The sequence below is a fragment of the Callithrix jacchus genome, chromosome 10 (assembly GCF_049354715.1).
Source record: "Callithrix jacchus isolate 240 chromosome 10, calJac240_pri, whole genome shotgun sequence".
Classification (NCBI taxonomy): domain Eukaryota; kingdom Metazoa; phylum Chordata; class Mammalia; order Primates; family Cebidae; genus Callithrix; species Callithrix jacchus.
Genome location: NC_133511.1, coordinates 67,518,799 through 67,537,955, shown reverse-complemented (window position 1 = coordinate 67,537,955; position 19,157 = coordinate 67,518,799). Strand labels below are relative to the sequence as shown.

General features: G+C 40.5%; 1 protein-coding gene across 9 annotated transcripts in view; it reads right to left on the bottom strand.

Moving 5' to 3' along the window:
* The window catches only part of FAM168A (family with sequence similarity 168 member A), a 186,203-nt gene that overhangs the window by 24,211 nt on the left and 142,835 nt on the right, over window positions 1–19,157 (bottom strand). For all 9 annotated transcript variants that reach the window (XM_078340263.1, XM_017977803.4, XM_078340265.1 and 6 more), the window contains one exon: window positions 6,360–6,440. In XM_078340263.1, the coding sequence (XP_078196389.1) occupies window positions 6,360–6,440 (81 nt within the window). The remainder of the gene's footprint in view (window positions 1–6,359; window positions 6,441–19,157) is intronic.

Below are 19,157 nucleotides of genomic sequence, written 5' to 3'. Positions count from 1 at the left end.
TGTTTTGCGATAGCAGTTCCCCCCCCAGCTTCACAAACCCAGTAAATACAGAAGGTGTGAAGCATCTTTACCCTAGAAAGGGTGACAGACTTGTCATCTGGAAAAGTTCATTCATTGGAGAGAGCCCCTCCCTGGATGCCATAGTGTCTTCTAGGCAGCTGATCCAAAGCTGCCTGGATGCGAACAAGCCCAAGTTCCTGCTTTTTGCTTGTCTGTTATAAGATTATATTTCAGTTCTCCCAAGAACTGCAGAGGAATTTCACATATGACAGAGACTTTGTGTTAGAGGAAGTGAAGATTCAGAGACAATATCACCATGGTTGACCTCTAAAGAGCTGTCTGTAAAACCCCTGAGAGACAGGACCAATGCAAAGGCACTCCATCCCTGAAGTCTCTGGGTCACTGTGGTGCTATAGAAGGAGCATGGGTTGTGGGGTCAGACAAGTTGGGTTTGAATCCCAGCTAACTGCTTTTTTATGGAGACAGGGTCTCACTCTGTGCCCAGGCTAGAAAGCAGTGGTGCAATGATAGCTCAATGCAGCCTCCAGCTCCCAGGCTCAAGTGATCCTTCTGTCTCAGCCTCCTGAGTGGCTGGAACTACAGGTGCATGCCACCAAGCCTGTCTATTTTTCTTTTATTTAATTTTTTTGTAGAGATAGGGTCTCATCATGTTGCTCAGGCTGGTCCTGACCTTTGGCCTCAAGTGATCCTCCTGCCTTGCCCTCCCAAATCTACTGCTTTTTAGCTGTATAACTTTGGGCAACTTATTTATCCTGTTTGAGCCAAGTTGAAGACAGGAAGCTCTAACTCACAAGACTAAGGTAAAAATGAAGGTTTGTAACATGACTTGCGCAGGGCTTGGAACAGGGCAGCTGTTCAGAAAGCACAAATTCTTTTTCCCTATCCTCCCCCAAGTTTGTTGTATGTAAAATGGGTATAATGTATTTGTACTTTATAGGGATGCTATGAAATCAAATGAGATAATATGGGAAAATGTTGTGTCAACAGATTCCATGAGGAAGTTATTTTATTTTATTTTATTTTATTTGTGAGACGGAGTTTCGCTCTTGTTACCCAGGCTGGAGTGCAATGGCACGATCTCGACTCACTGCAACCTCCGCCTCCTGGGTTCAGGCAATTCTCCTGCCTCAGCCTCCTGAGTAGCTGGGATTACAGGCACGCGCCACCATGGCCAGCTAATTTTTTTTTTTGTATTTTTAGTAGAGACGGGGTTTCACCATTTTGACCAGGATGGTCTCGATCTCTTGACCTTGTGATCCACCCGCCTTGGCCTCCCAAAGTGCTGGGATTACAGGCTTGAGCCGCTGCACCCGGCCCTGAGGTTATTTTATTTTTATCTGTATTAGTTAACCTGTTTGTCCTTCCTATCATTTATTTTCAAGCCAGATTACCATTAATAGATCCCTAGATTCTGAAAACCAAATCTTGATTGGCTCCTACCTCTTGCGGGGCCAAAGAGTTCCTAAATAAGATCCCTGACATCATTAAGAGCTTGGGAAAAAGCTCCAAATGCCCACATTGCTTTCAGAACCAATGAAAAGAGTGAAATGCTTCCCTGCATCCTTGACAGATGACATCTTAGGTACTCAGAGCTGCTAAAAATAGCTCTCTCTCTCTCTCTCTCAAGCAACTTCTTGTTCTCCTTAAAGCAGCTGAAAAAAATTTAAACCTAAGAGGCTGGTTCCTTCTGAAGGCACCTCCTCTGCTTCACAAATGGCTGGCTCTGGCAGGAAGGTGAGAGTAACCTAAATGGTCCTTTCTGACCTTGAGCTAGCTTCTCCATGGTAGGAAGCCCCCCACAGTCAGGAAATCTGCACTGTGAATCCAGAGGCCAGCATAGCAAAGTTAATGCTACAACCTAAGTCTTTCAACTCCGAGTTTGGGGTCTTCAAATACAATAACACTACCCTCTCTTGTGGATTTTGTGGGTTTTTGAGAAAATAGTCTGGGTGACATTAGTAGAAATATGTTGACTTTTAAAAGCAAAATTAGGGAAAATCAAGTTAGATGAGGGCTTATTTTTTGTTTGTATTTTATGTATTTGTACCTTATATGTTGACTTTTAACAAAACTGGGGAAAATCAAGTTAGATGAGGGCTTATTTTTGTTTTAAAATTAAAATTGAATATATATGCCAAGATGTACTGAATTTCTTTTTTCCCCCTACAGTTTCAGCCTCATCCTATCTGCACTCCTTTCCCTCTTTAGCCAGTGTAATGCCTTAATTTCTCTCTGGCCCATTGATGCAACTACAGTGTAGCAGTTAAGAGCTTATGCAGACACAGTGTTAGGGTGCTAGGCCTTGGATCTTTGGGCTAGTTATGTAACTTCTCCAAGTTTTAGTTTTCCCATTTGGAAAATGGGGATAATAAGAGTACCAACTTCAAAGGTTTATTGCAGTATAAAACAAGCTAATATCCATAAATAACTTCAAATAGTTTTGAACACATAGAAAACATTCAATAAACAGTAGCTATTTATTCCATATCTTTCCACTTATTGGTAAACGGATCCTAAAACAATCCCACAATCCATCACCAGAAGTGCTGAACATTATGAGAAAATAGCCCAGTGCTGGGGATGAGAGCCTGGACAAATGCACAACCTTCACCATTCAGGTGGGTCCCAAATGTCACCCTGCTCTGTTATCTTTTGGTAGTTTCCAGTCCTACTCCTTCCTATGAGGCTCTCACACCCTGACCTTCCTGGTTAAGAACCCTCCCTTTACCCCTGCTCCCTTCTGTCGCAGCAAATCAAGGTCATTAGATGAGAACTCTCCACTTTCCATTGGGCAATTTATTTAAGCACATCTACCTCTGACCTTTCCTTTAGTCTGAGAGGAAGAGTTGCCCTCCTGCATGAGGCACCCTGTCTCCACCTGCCACTCAACTTCCCAAACCAAAGAAGAGAACTGAGCTCCAGATTTCCAACCCCTACACCAGCCTCTGTGGCTGCCTGGCTCTGGCACCACTTCTCCTGCATCTCTGACTTATCCTCTCCACTTGCCCCTTCCTATCAGTACTTAGCCTTGCTCATATCTGAGAAAACCCTCCTTCAACCCTACATTCACTTCTAGTCAGTGTCCTTTTGTTTTTCCTTTCCTGGTAGCTAGGCTTCAGGTAAGAATAGGCTATATAAGCTAAATCTACTTCTTCACTCCTGATTCACTGCACTCTGGTTTCTAGCCTCACCATTTCACTAACAATGCTTCCAGTGAGGTCACTGGTGGCCTCCAGACTATAAAGACAAGGAATCTTCTTCACTCCTGATCTTACTTGACCTTCTGCAACAACTCATTTTGTTTTAGACTGGAAACAGTTTACAAAGTCAATTCACAGATCTGATGGCACTTAAATTTAAATCATTTATATATCATGATATACATGATAACTGAAGCCTTTGTAGTTAAGATAAAAATTATCAAATTTGATTATCAGAGAATTTCTGTAGCTTTTATTGTTTTTGCCTTCTATTATAGATCTTGTGGAAAATATTATATATCATATTGACTAAAAGTAAATATAAAACCAATGCTGAGATACTGTTGTAGAATTTTAGCCCATGCATCACTGCTCCCTTCATAAGCGCTCCAAAGGCAGTGACTACAGCTTCCTCAAGTTTGAATCATCTACATGGTCTTCCAAAGTATCTTAAGCATAACAGAGTGGGTCAAAATGTCTGTGGAACATCTATGTAAACACCTTAGGGGATACCATCACCTATTTACCTAAAATAGTTCTTGTTTGCCAAAAAAAAAGAGGGGCTAACTGATAACTTCATAGTGTGTATGCATAATTATGATATGATTCCTACTTAGAGATGGGGGAAATGAGATTCAGATAGATCAGGTGACTTTTAGGTTGTTAATCTAGGAAATGACAGTGAGGACTGAAATCTACGTCTTCAGACAACCTGTATTCTTTTCTCCTTTAAGTGTGCCCCAAGAAAGATAATGACAGTAGAATAAGTACACATTGGGAGAGAAAGGCATAGGACAAGAGTCAGGAGATCTGCCAAAGATTCTAGTCCATATGCCGCTACTGAGTCACTGGGTATGTTGGGACAAAACACTGTTTTTTGGTTCTCCTTTGTCAAGAGAAGAACTTGACTGGGGGATCCCTAAGGTCTTTTGAAGCTTTCTAATTCTATAATGATAACTGCTAAACGAGAAAATGTGGGGTATGGCAGGGTGCTGTGGCTCACACCTGTAATCCCAGCACTTTGGGAGGCTGAAGCAAATGGATCACAAGGTCAGGAGTTCAAGACCAGACTGGCCAACACGGTGAAACCCTGTCTCTACTAAAAAATACAAAAATTAGCTAGACATGGTGACTTGTGCCTGTAATCTCAGCTACTTGGGAGGCTGAGATAGGAGAATTGCTTGTAACAGGACCTGGGAGGCGGAGGTTGCAGTGAGCCAAGAACGCGCCACTGCACTCCAGCCTGGGCTACAGAGCGAGACTCCATCTCAAAAAAAAAAAAAAAAGAAAATGCGGGGTATTATCAAGACATTCAAGGCCTCTCCAAATCTGGCCCTTGCACATCTATAGTTCAGATTCATCTAGCCACTTATAGTTTATGCTGCGACCATTCCCCTACTTCTGTGTTCTTCACAGTGTCCTGTTCACACATCTCTAAGCCTCTCCCCATGCTTTACTCTACCTGGAATGCCCACTCTCCTTTGTGTGCTTAAAGAATAGCTTCTACGTCTCCTTCAAGTCTCTATTACTCACCCTCTGAAGCCTCCCCTACACTTATTTTTTTTTTTTTGAGATGGAGTTTCACTCTTGTTGCCCAGGCTGGAATGCGATGCAGCAATCTCGGCTCACCACAACCTCTGCCTCCCAGGATTAAGCTACTCTCCTGCCTCAGCCTCCTGAGTAGCTGGGATTACAGGCATGTGCCACCATGTCTGGCTAATTTGTTTTGTATTTTTAGTAGAGATGGGGCTTTTCCATGTTGGTCAGACTGGTCTCAAACTCCCGACCTCAGGTGATCCACCTGCCTCGGCCTTCCAAAGTACGGGGATTACAAGCATGAGCCACAGCACCCAGCCAAGCCTCCCCTACACTTTCTCCCCAGGCAAACTGTTGTTCCCTCCTCCTCCCCTTATATGTATTCCTTTTTCAATACTTAGCACATTAACACTGCAATGAGTTTACATGCCAGGCTTCCAAATGTGACTGTAAGCTACTTCAGACAGGCAAAGATGGCATCTTTCAATTTTTGTATCCCAGTATTGAAAACATTCAACAAATACTTGTTGAGTAAATGGAACTTACATAAAACCATCCACAACCCTGAGGCAGGTAGTCACATTGGATCTCAGAGAGGTGAGGTGACTTGGCCAAGGTCTTACAACTAGTGAGTCAGGTAATCAGGATTCAAACCCAGGACTTTCTAACCACAGAACCCATACTCTTTCTCCTGCTGTTGAGTATTAGAGCACCAGCTGAGCATGAGGGTTAAGATCAGAACTAAGACCTCTGCAATGCTCCAAGCCCAAAATAGAATAAACTTTTTCAACATTTTCAAACCCATTTCAACCTCAATCCAAGGATTATTGGGCCTTTATTATTTCTGAAAACCCAGCAGCTTATCTCAGCTTGAAAACCAGCTCTTTACCTTCTGGTGGCAAGAGTGTGTGTGTGTGTGTCAAGAGCATGTGTTTGTGTCAAGAGCGTGTGTCTGTGTCCCAAGGAGAGTAAGAGAGTGTGTGTCAAGAGTGTGTGTGTCCCAAGAAGAGAGAATGTGTGTGTGTCAAGAGTGTGTGTCCCAAGGAGAGTGAGAGAGAGAGAGAGAGAGAGAGAGAGAGTGTGTGTGTGTCAAGAGTGTGTGTGTGTGTGTCAAGAGTGTGTGTCCCAAGGAGAGTGAGAGAGAGAGAGAGAGTGTGTGTGTGTGTGTGTGTGTCAAGAGTGTGTGTCCCAAGGAGAGTGGAGAGAGAGAGAGAGAGAGAGAGAGTGTGTGTGTGTGTGTGTGTGTGTTTCCCCAGCCATCTGTCCCAATGGCAGCCGCAGGGAAAACTGGGCAATGAATGAATTCAGACATTGCTTAGGGAGCAGAAAATGTTCTATGAGGAGGATGCAGGTCTCAGACATTCCAGCATAGGATCGATGAGCCAACCTTAAGTCCCAGAGAGAATGGAGAAGATTCTATTCCTGCCCCCACCCTGAGGCTGATCTGTCCCAGTTCCCAGAGGGGGGACTCCCAGAAAAATCAAGCCTGGACAGGCTGGGCCTGGAGCAATTAAGAACAGGAAAAAGCCAGCAGGTGGTTTTGTTTTTCCAAATAGAGTCCCCCTTTCCCATTCACCACTGCTGTCCCTGTTTTCTCCTTACCTGGAGCATAACTGGGACTATTGGTGGGGTAGAGGCTGGGATTGTAGGCAGGGGCCGCTGCTGGATAGGCTGTGGGGTAACCTACAGAGAGATAAGAAAGCTTATCAGTTAGGCAAAAAAAAAAAAAGAAAAAAAGCAGATTTTTGAAAAAATAGAATCCAAGTCCTAGGCTTGGCCTTCAGACTCTCCATGGGCTATTTCAGATAGTATATGTGACCAGCTTTCAGCCTCTGAAGAAAAAAGTTACCAAAACCAAAATTTTAATATGTGCAGACTTTCTGGTCTATTTTTTAAAACTGATACAAGAAATATGTCCACATGCTCACTATAAAAAAAAATGGAAGCAACATTGAAATTTACACTTTTTATGTTCAAGTTTACTTTCACATTCCTGCCACAACACCACTCTCCTCCCCAGAGGTAACATCATTAACAGTTTGACATCTCTCTTTCCAGGTAGGTGACTTTCTATAATTTTTATACACATATATTCAGTGCTGTGCTGGTAAATATATAACAACTGGCTCGAAGGGGTTGGAAATGGGAGCTGCTTTGCAGCATTTGACAACTGAGATGGCATAAATGTTTCCACCATGACCAATCTGATGCTACCAACTTCACAGAATGAATAGTTTGGAAGAGGTGCCCACAATCAGCTCTTAAGAGCTTACACAAACCAGATCCAGCTCACCACAGTATATTATATACAGTTTGGGGGATTTTTTGAAACTTTTTTATAATGGTAAAATATGTATAAGATTTGCAATTTTAACTATTTTTAAATGTATAATTCAGTGACATTAATGACATTTACAATGTTATACAATTATCACCATTACTTATTTCCAAGAAATTTTCATCACCCCAAACAGAAACTCTGTAACCATGAACAGTAACTCCTCATCCCCCAACATCCACGATGGTAACCTCTAATCTACTTTCTGTCTCTCTGAATTTGCCTGTTTTAGGTATTTTATATAAGTGGAGTCATACACTATTTGTTCTTTTGTGTCTGGCTTCTTTCACTTAATGTGTTTAAGGTTTATCCATGTTGTAGCATGTACCAAAACTTTCTTCTTCCTTATGGCTGAATAATATTCTACTGTGTGTATATGCCACATTTTCTTTATCCAGTTATCTGTTGAGGGACGCCTAGGTTGTTTCCACCTTTTGGCTACTGTGAATAATGGTATAATAAACAATGACATGTAAGTACCTGTTTTCAAAAATCTTTGAGCTATACACCAGTAGTAGAATTGTTGGGTCATACAGTAACTCTATGTTGAGCTTTTTAAGGAACCACCAAACTGTTTTTCACAATGTCTGTAATTTTTTTTTTTTTTTTTTGAGATGGAGTCTTGCTCTGTTGCCCAGGCTGGAGTACAGTGGTGCGATCTCAGCTCAATGTAACCTCTGCCTCCTGGGTTTAAGCAATTCTCCACCTCAGCCTCCCGAGTAGCTGGGATTACAGATGCACGCCACCACACCTGGCTAATTGTTGTATTTTTGGTAGAGACAGAGTTTCACCATGTTGGTCAGGCTGGTCTTGCACTCCTGACCTCAAGTGATCCACCCCCCTTGGCCTCCCAAAGTACTGGGATTACAGGCATGAGCCACTGTGCCCAGCTAATGTCTGCACTATTTTACATTCCCACCAGCAATGCATGAGAGTTCAAATTTCTCTACATCCTCAACAATGCTTGTTATTTTCTTTTATTATTACTATTATTATAGCCATCCTATATAGTAAGTGTGAAGTGGGATCTCAGTGTGGTCTTGATTTGCATTTCTTTAATGACTAATGATGTTGACCATCTTTTCATGTACTTATTGGCTATCTGTATATCCTCTCTGGAGAAATGTCTATCCAAATCATTTTCCCATTTAAAAATACAATTGTTTATTTTTTAGAGACAGGGTCTTGTTCTATTACCCAGGATGAAGTGTAATGGCAAGATCATAGCTCACTGTAACTCTGAACTCCTGGGCTCAAGTGATCCTCCTGCTTCAGCTTCCTGAATAGCTTGGGTCTACAAGTGTGTACCACTATACCCCGTTTTTTTTTGTTTGTTTGTTTTTTTAGTTGTGTGTTTTGTTTTGTTTTTGTAAAGACAGGGTCTCATCATGTTGCCCAGGCTGGTCTCAAACTCCTGGCTTAAGTGATATTCCTGCCCTGGCCTCCCAAAGTACTGGGATTACACAGGGCATTTTCCCATTTTTTTCACTGGGTGGTTTGTCTTTTTGCTGTTGCATTGTAGAAGTTGCCTATTCTGAATATTAAACCATTATCACATATATTACTTACAGATACTTTCTCCCATTTTATGGGTTATCTTTTTATTTTTTTGATAATGCCTTGATGCAAAAAAAATTCAATAAGTCCAGTTTATTTTTTCTTTTGTTGATTATGCTTTTGGTGTCATATCTAAGAATACACTGCCAATCAAATGTCATGAAGATTTACTTTTATGTTTTCTTCTAACAGTTTTATGGTTTTAGCTTTTATATTGAGATCACTGACACATTTTGAGTTAATTTTTATATATGACATAAGGTAGGGGTATACATGGTTTTACATTTTACTTTTTCACTTTAACATTATAAACATTTCCTCATGTAATTACATATTCTTCGAAAGGCTTATTTTAATATCTTTATGATATTCCACTTAACCATTAAATAAATTTCATTTTTATAATAGCTAACAAACTAAAATAAAACAGACTAACAGACTAAATTAATCTCTATTTCTTTAGGAATGAATTCTAGAAGTGGAAATCTCTAGGTCAAAGGATGGGCCTATTTTTCTTTTTATTAAATTGGAGTCTTGCTCTGTTGCCAGGCTAGAGTACAGTGGCACGACCTTGGCTCACTGCAACCTCCACCTCCTGAGTTCAAGCGATTCTCCTGCCTCAGCCTCCCGAGTAGTTGGGACTACAGGAGCATGCCACCATACCCAGCTAATTTTTGTATTTTTAGTAGAGACAGGTTTCACCATGTTGAATAGGATGGTCTCTATCTCTTGACTTCGTGATCCACCTGCCTTGGCCTCCCAAAGTCCTGGGGTTACAGGCGTGAGCCACTGCACCTGGCCGGGTACATTTTAAATTTCATCAATTGAACAAACAATTTGAGTATCTACTTGGTGCCAGACACGGATTTAGGGACTTTTGTCAGTGAACAAAATGAAGATCCTTGGCCTTGTGGAGTTTATATTCTATGAGGGTGGGAGAAGGTACCCTTGGATAAATACTAGTCTTCAGTGCTATGGAAAAGAGAAAAAGGCCAAAGTAAAGGGCATCAGAAATGCCAAAGTGTTGAGGGTAAGGGCATTGCAATATTATAAAGGATCAGAGTAAGACACATTAAGAAGGTATTATTTTTGCAAAGACTTGAAGGAAATGATAGTGTTCATCAAGCAGATGGCTGAAGGAAGAGCATTTCAAACAAAACAGTCAGTGCAAAGGCCCTAAGTTGACATCATATAAGACAATGTCGGAGGAATAGCAAAGAGGCCAGTGTGGCTGGAATGGAACAAATGAGGGGGCAATAGTAGTAGAGGAAGTCAGGACTGGCCAGTTCATATAGGGCTTTACAGGCCACTGTGAGGACTTAGACTTTTATTCTGAGTGAAATGAGGAGACCTCACAGGGTTTTCAGCAGAAGAATAACATGCTATGACTTATGTTTGAAAAGGGTCACTCTGACTGATGTGTTGAAAACAGACTATAAGGGGATAGAGAAGCAAAGCAACCTGCTGAGAGGCTACTGCAAGCTCCAACAATAGATGTTGGGACTAAGACCAGGGAAATAGTGGAGGTGAAGAAAAGTGACATGCTAAGAGCCTTCACATACTGTGCCATACTATTTTCTAGAAAGACCATCAATTTGTACTTGTTCTAGCAGTGTGTAAGTGCCTGTCTCACTGCTCCCTGCAGTTGTTAAATGCTCATTGGTATTTTGACTGACAAGGAAAAGCTGGTTTTAAAAGTCAAAGATTAAATCCCTAAATCCCTAAAAGCTTCTTTGGGATTTGTAAATATTGAAGCTTTAATAATGTATCTTTGTTAATATGCCTTTCCCTAAATCCTTTCCAATTCCAAAGAAAATTCATCTCTTTACCCCCTAATCATTTTCTGATTTTAGAACTGAGGTAGCTAACTTCTCACTTAATTAGCAATCTGGAGGTGTGCTACTTCTCAAGTAAAAAGTCAGGGGTCTAATCTGGGAAGCCAAGTAATCCAGTTGCATGGCCAAAATCTGTATTCAGCTTCACGTGAGAAATTGTGCAGTCACAGGTAATCACTCCTCTTGTTCTGTCATTTCAGATGCCTTTCACTTTAGAGGCAATTATAGGATCTTCCTTCAATGTTTCCAAGTGGAATTATTTTTAATTCACTTGAATTTGGCAGACATTATATAATGACAGCATTACAGGGAGCTTTATATAGTCTTCCCTCACTCCCTTTCCTTCCTTTCTTACTTACTTTTCTTCCCTTCTTACCTTACTTATTTATTTATTAATTACAGGGTCTTGTTCTGTCACCCAGGCTGGAGTGTAGTGGCACAATCATAGCTCACTTCAATCTTTTTTTTTTGAGACAGAGTCTTGCTCTGTCGGCCAGATTGGAGTGCAGTGGCACAATCTCGGCTCACTGCAACCTCTGTCTCCCCGGCCCAAACAATTCTCCTGCCTCAGCCTCCCAAGTAGCTAGGATTACAGGCATGTGCCAGCACCACCAGCTAATTTTGTATTTGTAGTAGAGATGGGGTTTCACCATGTTGGCCAGGCTGGTCTTGAACTCCTGACCTCAGGTAATCCACCTGCCTCAGCCTCCCGAAGTGCTGGAATTAGAGGCATGAGGAGTCCAGGAGTTTTATAACTGTTAATACATTAAGTCTGGCCAGGCATGTTGGCTCATACTTGGAATCCCAGCACCCTGGGAGGCTGAAGTAGGAGGATCACTTGAGCTCAGGATCTCTACAGTCTTGTGACACATGACTGTACACTGAGTTGAAAAGATATACCATGTATATTTCACTCTTTTGCTCATTAACAAAGGTATTTCCACACTTGCTTTTCTTTTGAGCCTCAAATCAATCCTAATGTGAGTTCTTCCACTTTACACCTAACCAAATAGAGGTTGAAAGGTGAAGTAACTTTCTGGTTCAGATTATCCAGAAAGTCAGTGGTCAAATTGGGAAGGGAATCCAAAAAGCAACGCCTTTTCCACACCTACTAAATAATTATGACTTTGTCCTTAGAAACAAACCCGGCCCTTTTGTATTCGTTATTTTTTGAAAGTCAAGAGTGAAGAGATAAATGGACACAAGTTAGCTCTTCTCCTTTATATCCTAAAGGATGCAGTAGTGATCAAGTGTCCTGGGATTTTTGACATGTACATTTTAACTGCTTTATAGATGTCAATACAATTTAATCTTCTTTTCTTGTTGGTACTAGGATTAGGACTAAAGAAATGTAAAGCTATTTTTTGATTAATATGGAAATCAGAAATTACTTTCAACAGAAATCAGGGGATTATTTCTGAAAATACTTTAGGAGTTAAAAATAGAGTATCAAAAGGCTAGTGGAAGACAAACTCCCTGGCTCAAAAAGACAAAGAGGCTTACTTCCTTGTGAGCAGGAGAATACTTAGGCAGTGACAACGGTTTAGGTCTAAAGCTCCTAATTAAAAAGAAAACTACCTTGCCAATGACCCCCTAGGGTGATCAAAACCAAGACAAGACAAAAAAAAGTCTTTATGATATCAAAATAATGAAGAAGAGAGCAAGAGGAAGTATGTAATTTTGAATCTGTACTATGTTCTGGGCACTGTGGTAGGCACTTCTTTATCTGATTTAATCTCTACCCAAAGTCAGCAAAATATATTACTAGTTCCATTTTAGAGATGAGGATATTAAGACTTTTCTTACACAACTAGTAAGCAGAGAGCGGAGACAGAACCCAGACCTGCTGAGTGAGACATTGCCCATTCCTACCAACCTCCCTGCCTCTCCTCAAAATGAGTCTACTCAGAGAAAACCTCTGGATTTGGCTGCCATTTACTTTGCCAAGATTCTTTTACTCAATCTTCAAAACCAAGAAGAACAGGAAATTACTCTGGAGAGTCAATTTGGTCAAAGATGACCATGTTAAAAAACAAAACAAAACAATGACTGTTTCCACTCAGTGTTCTAATATAGGTCATGGTTGTGTTATTGAAAAGTATCACAGGTACTGAATTATAGGGTTGGAAGAGGTATTAGAGGTGATTGAGTCCAATTTGTCACTCAGCACAGGAATATCCTTTATAGTAGCACACATGACTGGCAGCATAGTCTCTGCCAGCACACTCTTCTTTTTTCTTTTCTTCTGAAATGGAGTCTTGCTTTGTCATCTAGGCTGGAGCGCAATAGTGCGATCTCAGCTCACTGCAACCTCTGCCTCCTGGGTTAAAGTGATTCTCCTGTCTCACTTTCCTGAGTAGCTGGGATTATAGGCACATCCCACCATGCATGGCTAATTTTTGTATTCTTAGTAGTGATGGGGTTTTACCATGTTGGCCAGGCTGGTCTCGAGCTCCTGACCTTTTTCTGCCTGCCTTGGCCTCCCAAAGTGCTGGGATTACAGGCGTGAGCCACCACTCCTAGTCACTCTTTTTTTTTTTTTTTTTGAGACACAGTCTCACTCTGTCACCCAGGCTGGAGTGCAATGGTGTGATCTAGACTCACTGCAACCTCCACCTCCTAGATTTAAGCCATTCTCTGCCTCAGCCTCCCACAGCATACTCTTCTAACGATAGTATGCTCAGAACCTCTTCAATGAGTCAAAGCACCTATTGGAGAGCTCCGGAAGTAAGAAAATTCTTTACTCTGAGCTAAAAATCCAATTTATTAGGCATCTTTGCCCTGAACACTTTTTCAGCCACTGGTCCTATTTCTACCCTCATAGAACATGTCTGTTTTCTCTATTCCAGGACAGTCAGCTAGAGATATGAAGAGATCGATTATTCCTCCTAAATTTTCTTTTGTCTAAATCCAACAGACCCAATTTCTTCAATCTTCCCTTAACCTGATTGCTGACCTCTGATCAGACTTCAATTTACAAATCCCCTTCCCTTAAAACAATTCAATTTTTCTTCTTGCCTTGTTCATTCTTCTGCTGATAGTTTTTCCCCAATGACATAAAAAGACTATGGTGATGGTGGTCAGTGAAGGCCTAAAGTGACTGCATCCAGATTTCTTCTTCATCTTCATCATCATCATCATCATCATCATCATCGCATCTGGTAAATGCTTACTCTGTGGCAAGAAGGGTGCTAGGTTCTTTACAGAGGCACTTACAGTCTAATGGGGGGAAATATAGTTATTTAAATTAATCTATAGGTGCAATATATGGACGATTCAATTAGAGAATGCTGATGGTGTTATCAGAATACTGAGGAGGAAATGAAGAACATGTTTGGGATAGTTGGGAATGGCTTCTTAGAGAAATAAACATTTTAGTTGGCTCTGAACAATGAATGGAAGAGTTTGTCAAGGTGTTCGGGGGAGCAGGTAGGGACAAAGAAATATATGCTGATTCCACGCATGAAGGTATGAAAGTACGTACCATATTAGTGAAATGGCATAGTTCAGTACAGTTGGAATTTACTGTGTGGGGGGGGAAAGTGGCAGGAAATAAAGATAAAAAGATAGACTGGGGAACAAGCTGTGAAGGGATTTGAATGCCAGACTAAGGGATGGAATTAATCAATAAATAATAAGAAAACAATGGAGGGTTTTAAACTGGGGGTTTCAGATTTGTGTTTTACAAAAACTACTCCAGCGGCAGTGTAAAAAGGAGTTCGGAGTAGTTAAGACCAGAGGAGGAGGACCATGATAGTAAATTATTACAGTAGCCCAAAGGAAAAGCTAAAACACTAGCAACGATGAAGAGAGGGGGTACTACAAAGATGTCCAGGAGGCAGAGCCTACAAAATTTGATCCTGAGTGCAAAACCCCATTTTAGTCCGGTGGGCTAAGAAGCTACAAAGAAAGATGGAAAACGTTCTAACTGCAGGGTTTGCAAGTACTACCTACTCACCCACCCACCCCAACCCTGCTTCCTTTCTTTGATAGGCAGAAGGAAATAAAATAAACAGACCCTTGAATCTGTTAGCTCCAGAAAAATGCATGAATCTTAATTTCTCTTACTAGCTGGGAGGCTTGCCTGCTGAGTGCTATACTGGCAAAAATGTAGGTCAGCCCAAGCAAGCAGCAGTTCTGTAGTGCTGGCTCTGAACCTGCCCACCAGACCTGAATCTGAGATAGCATGTATATTAGATTCAAGGCCCAGCTACCTAGCCTTCCACTGGTGAGCTGCAGGGAATTGTAAAGGATATGAACTATAATAAACGAGGCACTGTTCTCATCTAGGAAAAGGCAGCTCCTTCGAAGCTAATAAGAAAGGAGGAAATATCCAGTAATCAATTGTGCTCTGAGTTGTGCTGTATCTTTAGAGAAAGCATACTCATCCAGGTTAAAGGCCAGCAACCTCTGGGTCATTTACCTAGGCTGAGCCCTAGCAGAGAAAGGCTTTAAAACCAGATCAGCCTTAACTTCCTATGTCATTAGTATACAAATAGTATCAACAACAAAAAAAAAGGTAAGAAAATAAGTTGCTTAGACACTAATAATATAACTGCTAGGTAAATATATAAGGCCAAGTGTATGCTGTTCCTCAGGACAAAATTTTTTTTTAACAAATCTAAAAATATCTCTTCAGTTTCCTATCTGCTGGTATAGGATAAACTTTAATGGAAAGCAGATGGCCTACTCTGTCTCAATCTCCATTCCAAGGGTGTGCTGTTGCTTCTTTTTTCTCCTACATCTATAAGGCACTTGGGAGATACTCAACACTTGAGAGTTTGTTTGGTGCCCCCGACCTCTGTGCGTTTATCTTCTAAAACAGATCAAAGAGCAAGATGAAATTTTGCAAATCAATAATTTGGTCCATGAATACCTGTGTCTCCCAAGTCAATTCACTCTTTTTTTTTTTGAGACAGAGTTTTGCTCTTGTCACCCATGCTGGAGTGCAATGGCATGATCTTGAGTAACCTCTGGCTCCCAGTTCAAGTGATTCTCCTGCCTCAGCCTTCAGAGTAGCTGGGATTACAGGTGTCTGCCATCATGACCAGTTAATTTTTGCATTTTTAGTTGAGATAAGGTTTTGCTATGTTGGCCAGGCCTGTCTCGAACTCCGGGCCTCAAGTAATTTGCCCGCCTTGGCCTCCCAAAGTGCTGGGATTACAAGCGTGAGCAACTGCACCCGGTCCACTCTTTATTCTGCTTTTCCATTTAAAGAGATTTGCTAAAGGGAAAAAATCCCACTCAGATTCAACTGAATGTACTAGGACACTTGTTTTCCATGTAAAACAATAAAATTAGACACCCCCCGACCCCCACCTCACACTTCTGCAATTCCAGAAAGACCAAAGCCTTAAATATAAAATAAAACAGGCTGGTCATGGTGGCTCACTCCTGAAATCCCAATGCTTTGGGAGGCTGAGGAAGGAGGATCGCTTGAGCACAACAGTATGAGACCTGCCTGGGCAATGCTGTAAGATCCTGGCTCTACAAAAACTGGTGGCGTGTGCCTGTAGTCCGAGACAAGGGAGGCTGAAGTGGGAGGATCGCTTGAGCCCAAAAAATTGAGGCTACAGTGAGCCGTGACTGTACCACTGCACTCCAGCCTGGGTGACAAAGTGATACCCTGTCTCAAAAAAAAAAAAAAAAAAGGGGGGGGAGGGAGAAATGGGAGAATATCAGAGTCCCAGATAGTATCAGTATGATTTCAGGATTACAAAGTTATTTCTCAGATAATACCAAAAGGAAGCGCCACGAAAGGGTGAAAAATTTAACTAATTAAAACATAAAGTTCTGTATGTCAAAAGTTCTGTATGCCATAAATAAAGTTAAAAGACAAGAACAGAGAAACAGAAGACATTTGTAACATAGGTAACATTGGACTAGTGGCCAGATTAAAAAACTCATTAATTAAGAAGAAATGAAAATAAGCCAACAGAATCTAATCAGGCAAAAATTCACAAAAGAAACCGTACAACTGACTGGGGAGAAGGGGGAGATATAGAAAGATGTTCAACCTCAACCGTAATCAGCAAAATGCACATAAAAGAAATATTGTATCATTTCATGCCTATCAGATGGGCAAAAATTTTAAAGTTTGACAATATCAGACGTTGGATAAGACCTGAAACAATGCTAATATTTTGTTCCGAGTTTTTATATCTGTATTCAAATGGGATATTGGTCTGTCTATAGTTTTCTTGTGATGTCTTTGTCTGGTTTTAGTATCAAGGTAATGCTGGCCTCTTAGAACGAGTTAGAAGGTATTCCTTTATCTTCTATTTTTTCAAAGAGTTTGTGCAGGATTGGTGTTGATTTTTATTCAAATGTTTGGTAGAATTCACCAAAGACACCATCTGGTTCTGGGCTTTTCTTTGCGGAAAGTTTTTGTATTACTAATTCTCTCTCTGTTATAGGTCTAGTCAGGTTTTCTATTTCTTCATGAGTCAATGTTGGCAGTTTGGGTCTTTCTAGGAATTTGTCTATTTCACCTAAGTGTCTAATTTGTTAGCATACAATTGTTTGCAATCTTACCTCATATTCCTTTTTATTTCTATAAAAGTCAGTAGTAATGTCATCTCTATCACTCTTGATTTTAATAATCAAAGACTTCTCTATTTTGTTCTTCATCAGCCTAGCTGAAGCCAAAAAGGTTTGTTGATTTTGCTGATCTTTTAAAATAACCAACTTTTGGTTTATTGATTTTCTCTATTTTGTTATCTATTTTATTTCATTGATTTCTTTATTACATTCTTTCCTCTACTTGATTTAGGCTTCATTTGCTCTTTTCCCTACAATGTGTTAAGGTCTTACTTCTTTTATAATGTAGGCACTTAACAGCTATAAATTTCTTCTAAGTACTACTTTGGCTGTATCCCATACATTTTGGTATGTTACGTTTCATTCATCTCAAAGTATTCTCTCATTTCCCTTGTGATTTCTTTTTTGACCCACTGGTTATTTAGGAATGTATCATTTAATTTTCACATAACTGTGAATTTCTCAAATTGCTTTCTGTTACTGATTTCTAATTTTGTTCCACTGCAGTCAGAGAACATACTTTGGTATGAGTTCAATCCTTTATATGTACTGAGAGTTGTTTTATGGCCTAGCACACTGTCTATCCTCAAGACTGTTTCATGTATTCTTGAGAATTATATTCTTCTGTGTTATTGGAATGACCTCCAGGTGACTGTTGAGTATACTTGGTGTACAGTGTCCAAGGCTTCTATTTCTTTTTTCTTTCTCTTTTGAGACAGAGTGAGTAAAGATGCTGATAGTAAAGGAAAGGAGAGGAAGTGACAGCTTGAGGAGGCAGAATTGTCCACAGGAATTTTCATTCATACGCACATACATATATAAATAAATAAATAAATAAATATATTTTTAAAGGAGGCAAGCCTTCCCCCACCCCCACCTTAAAAATGGAGGAAATTAGAGGCATATATATAAACACATCTTTGTTTACATTTACACTCAGGTTGTTAACACTCACTTTTATACCTATTATCCTGAAGCCTATATCCTATAGCCTTTCTTAGCTAGCCCTTTCCCAGTGCTAGAATTAGTTGTGGGCTAGAAGGCCAGAAATCCATGCTTTTTAGAATTGTGTATACATTAAATGTTAATACTTAAGCAACTGCCTTCAAAATTAGCCAAGTGCACAAACTTTGGCCAATTCAACTAAATACTCACTTGAACACTTAATGTGTGCTAAGTTCTACAATGAGTACAAAATGAAACGACATAATTCTTGCCCTCCATGAACTCACCATCTAATGAGAGAGACAAGCAAGCACTTAAGTTACCCTGCTATTAGGCTGCCAGGGACAAAGGCCAACACAGAAGGAGATATAAGGGCTGTGGGAAAACAGGGAAAAAAGACAAAAAGGCTTTTAATCTGGTCTGGCTACTGGATTGGAAAGTTTGCTGCAACTCCAAGTTAGTGACAGGAGATACTTAAGTAGAGCGTTACCTGTGCTTAGATCATGTCTCCTTCCCTACTGTTGTGGACACTGAGAGCAGGTGTCAAACAGAGACAAACAGTACAGTGTTATGCAACAGTGGAGCTTCATTTACAGGCAGACCTAGGGTTAAATTCCAGCTCTTTTACTTTTTAGCTCTGGGACTTTGGGCAAATCACTTCAATTTTCAAAGACTGTGTTTTGATATTTAAAAAAAAATAGACATAATCAGTAGCTTACTTATTGGTAAATAATTTTTGAGTACCTCCTCTATGTTAGCACCAGTGTCCCTCTTTCCTTCTCCTGTATCTGCATGTGGGCTGGCTAGTAAGGTGAGCAGGGCCATATCAGAGTAAGTCCTGAACTAACTTTGTAGAGTCCCATCTAAACATTCTTACTGTGAATCAAAAGAAGATATTTCCTCCTCTGGCTATCCTAAAGAAGCCATCACAGTCCAGTGGGAAGAACGGAGGTTCTGAAAGTGTGGATTCAAAAGTCAGCTGTATCATTTACCAGACATAAAATCATAGGAAAGTCCCTTTACCTAATCCTAGGAACACAAGGATATCCTATACTGTAGGCTAGAAAATTTTAAAAGATGACATGCAAAATAACTAGCATAAACATTTGGCACAGAGCAGTAAGTACTTCAGTAAATAATAGTCTCCCACCCATGCCCTTTTCATTAAAAGTTCCCTGTTGGAAA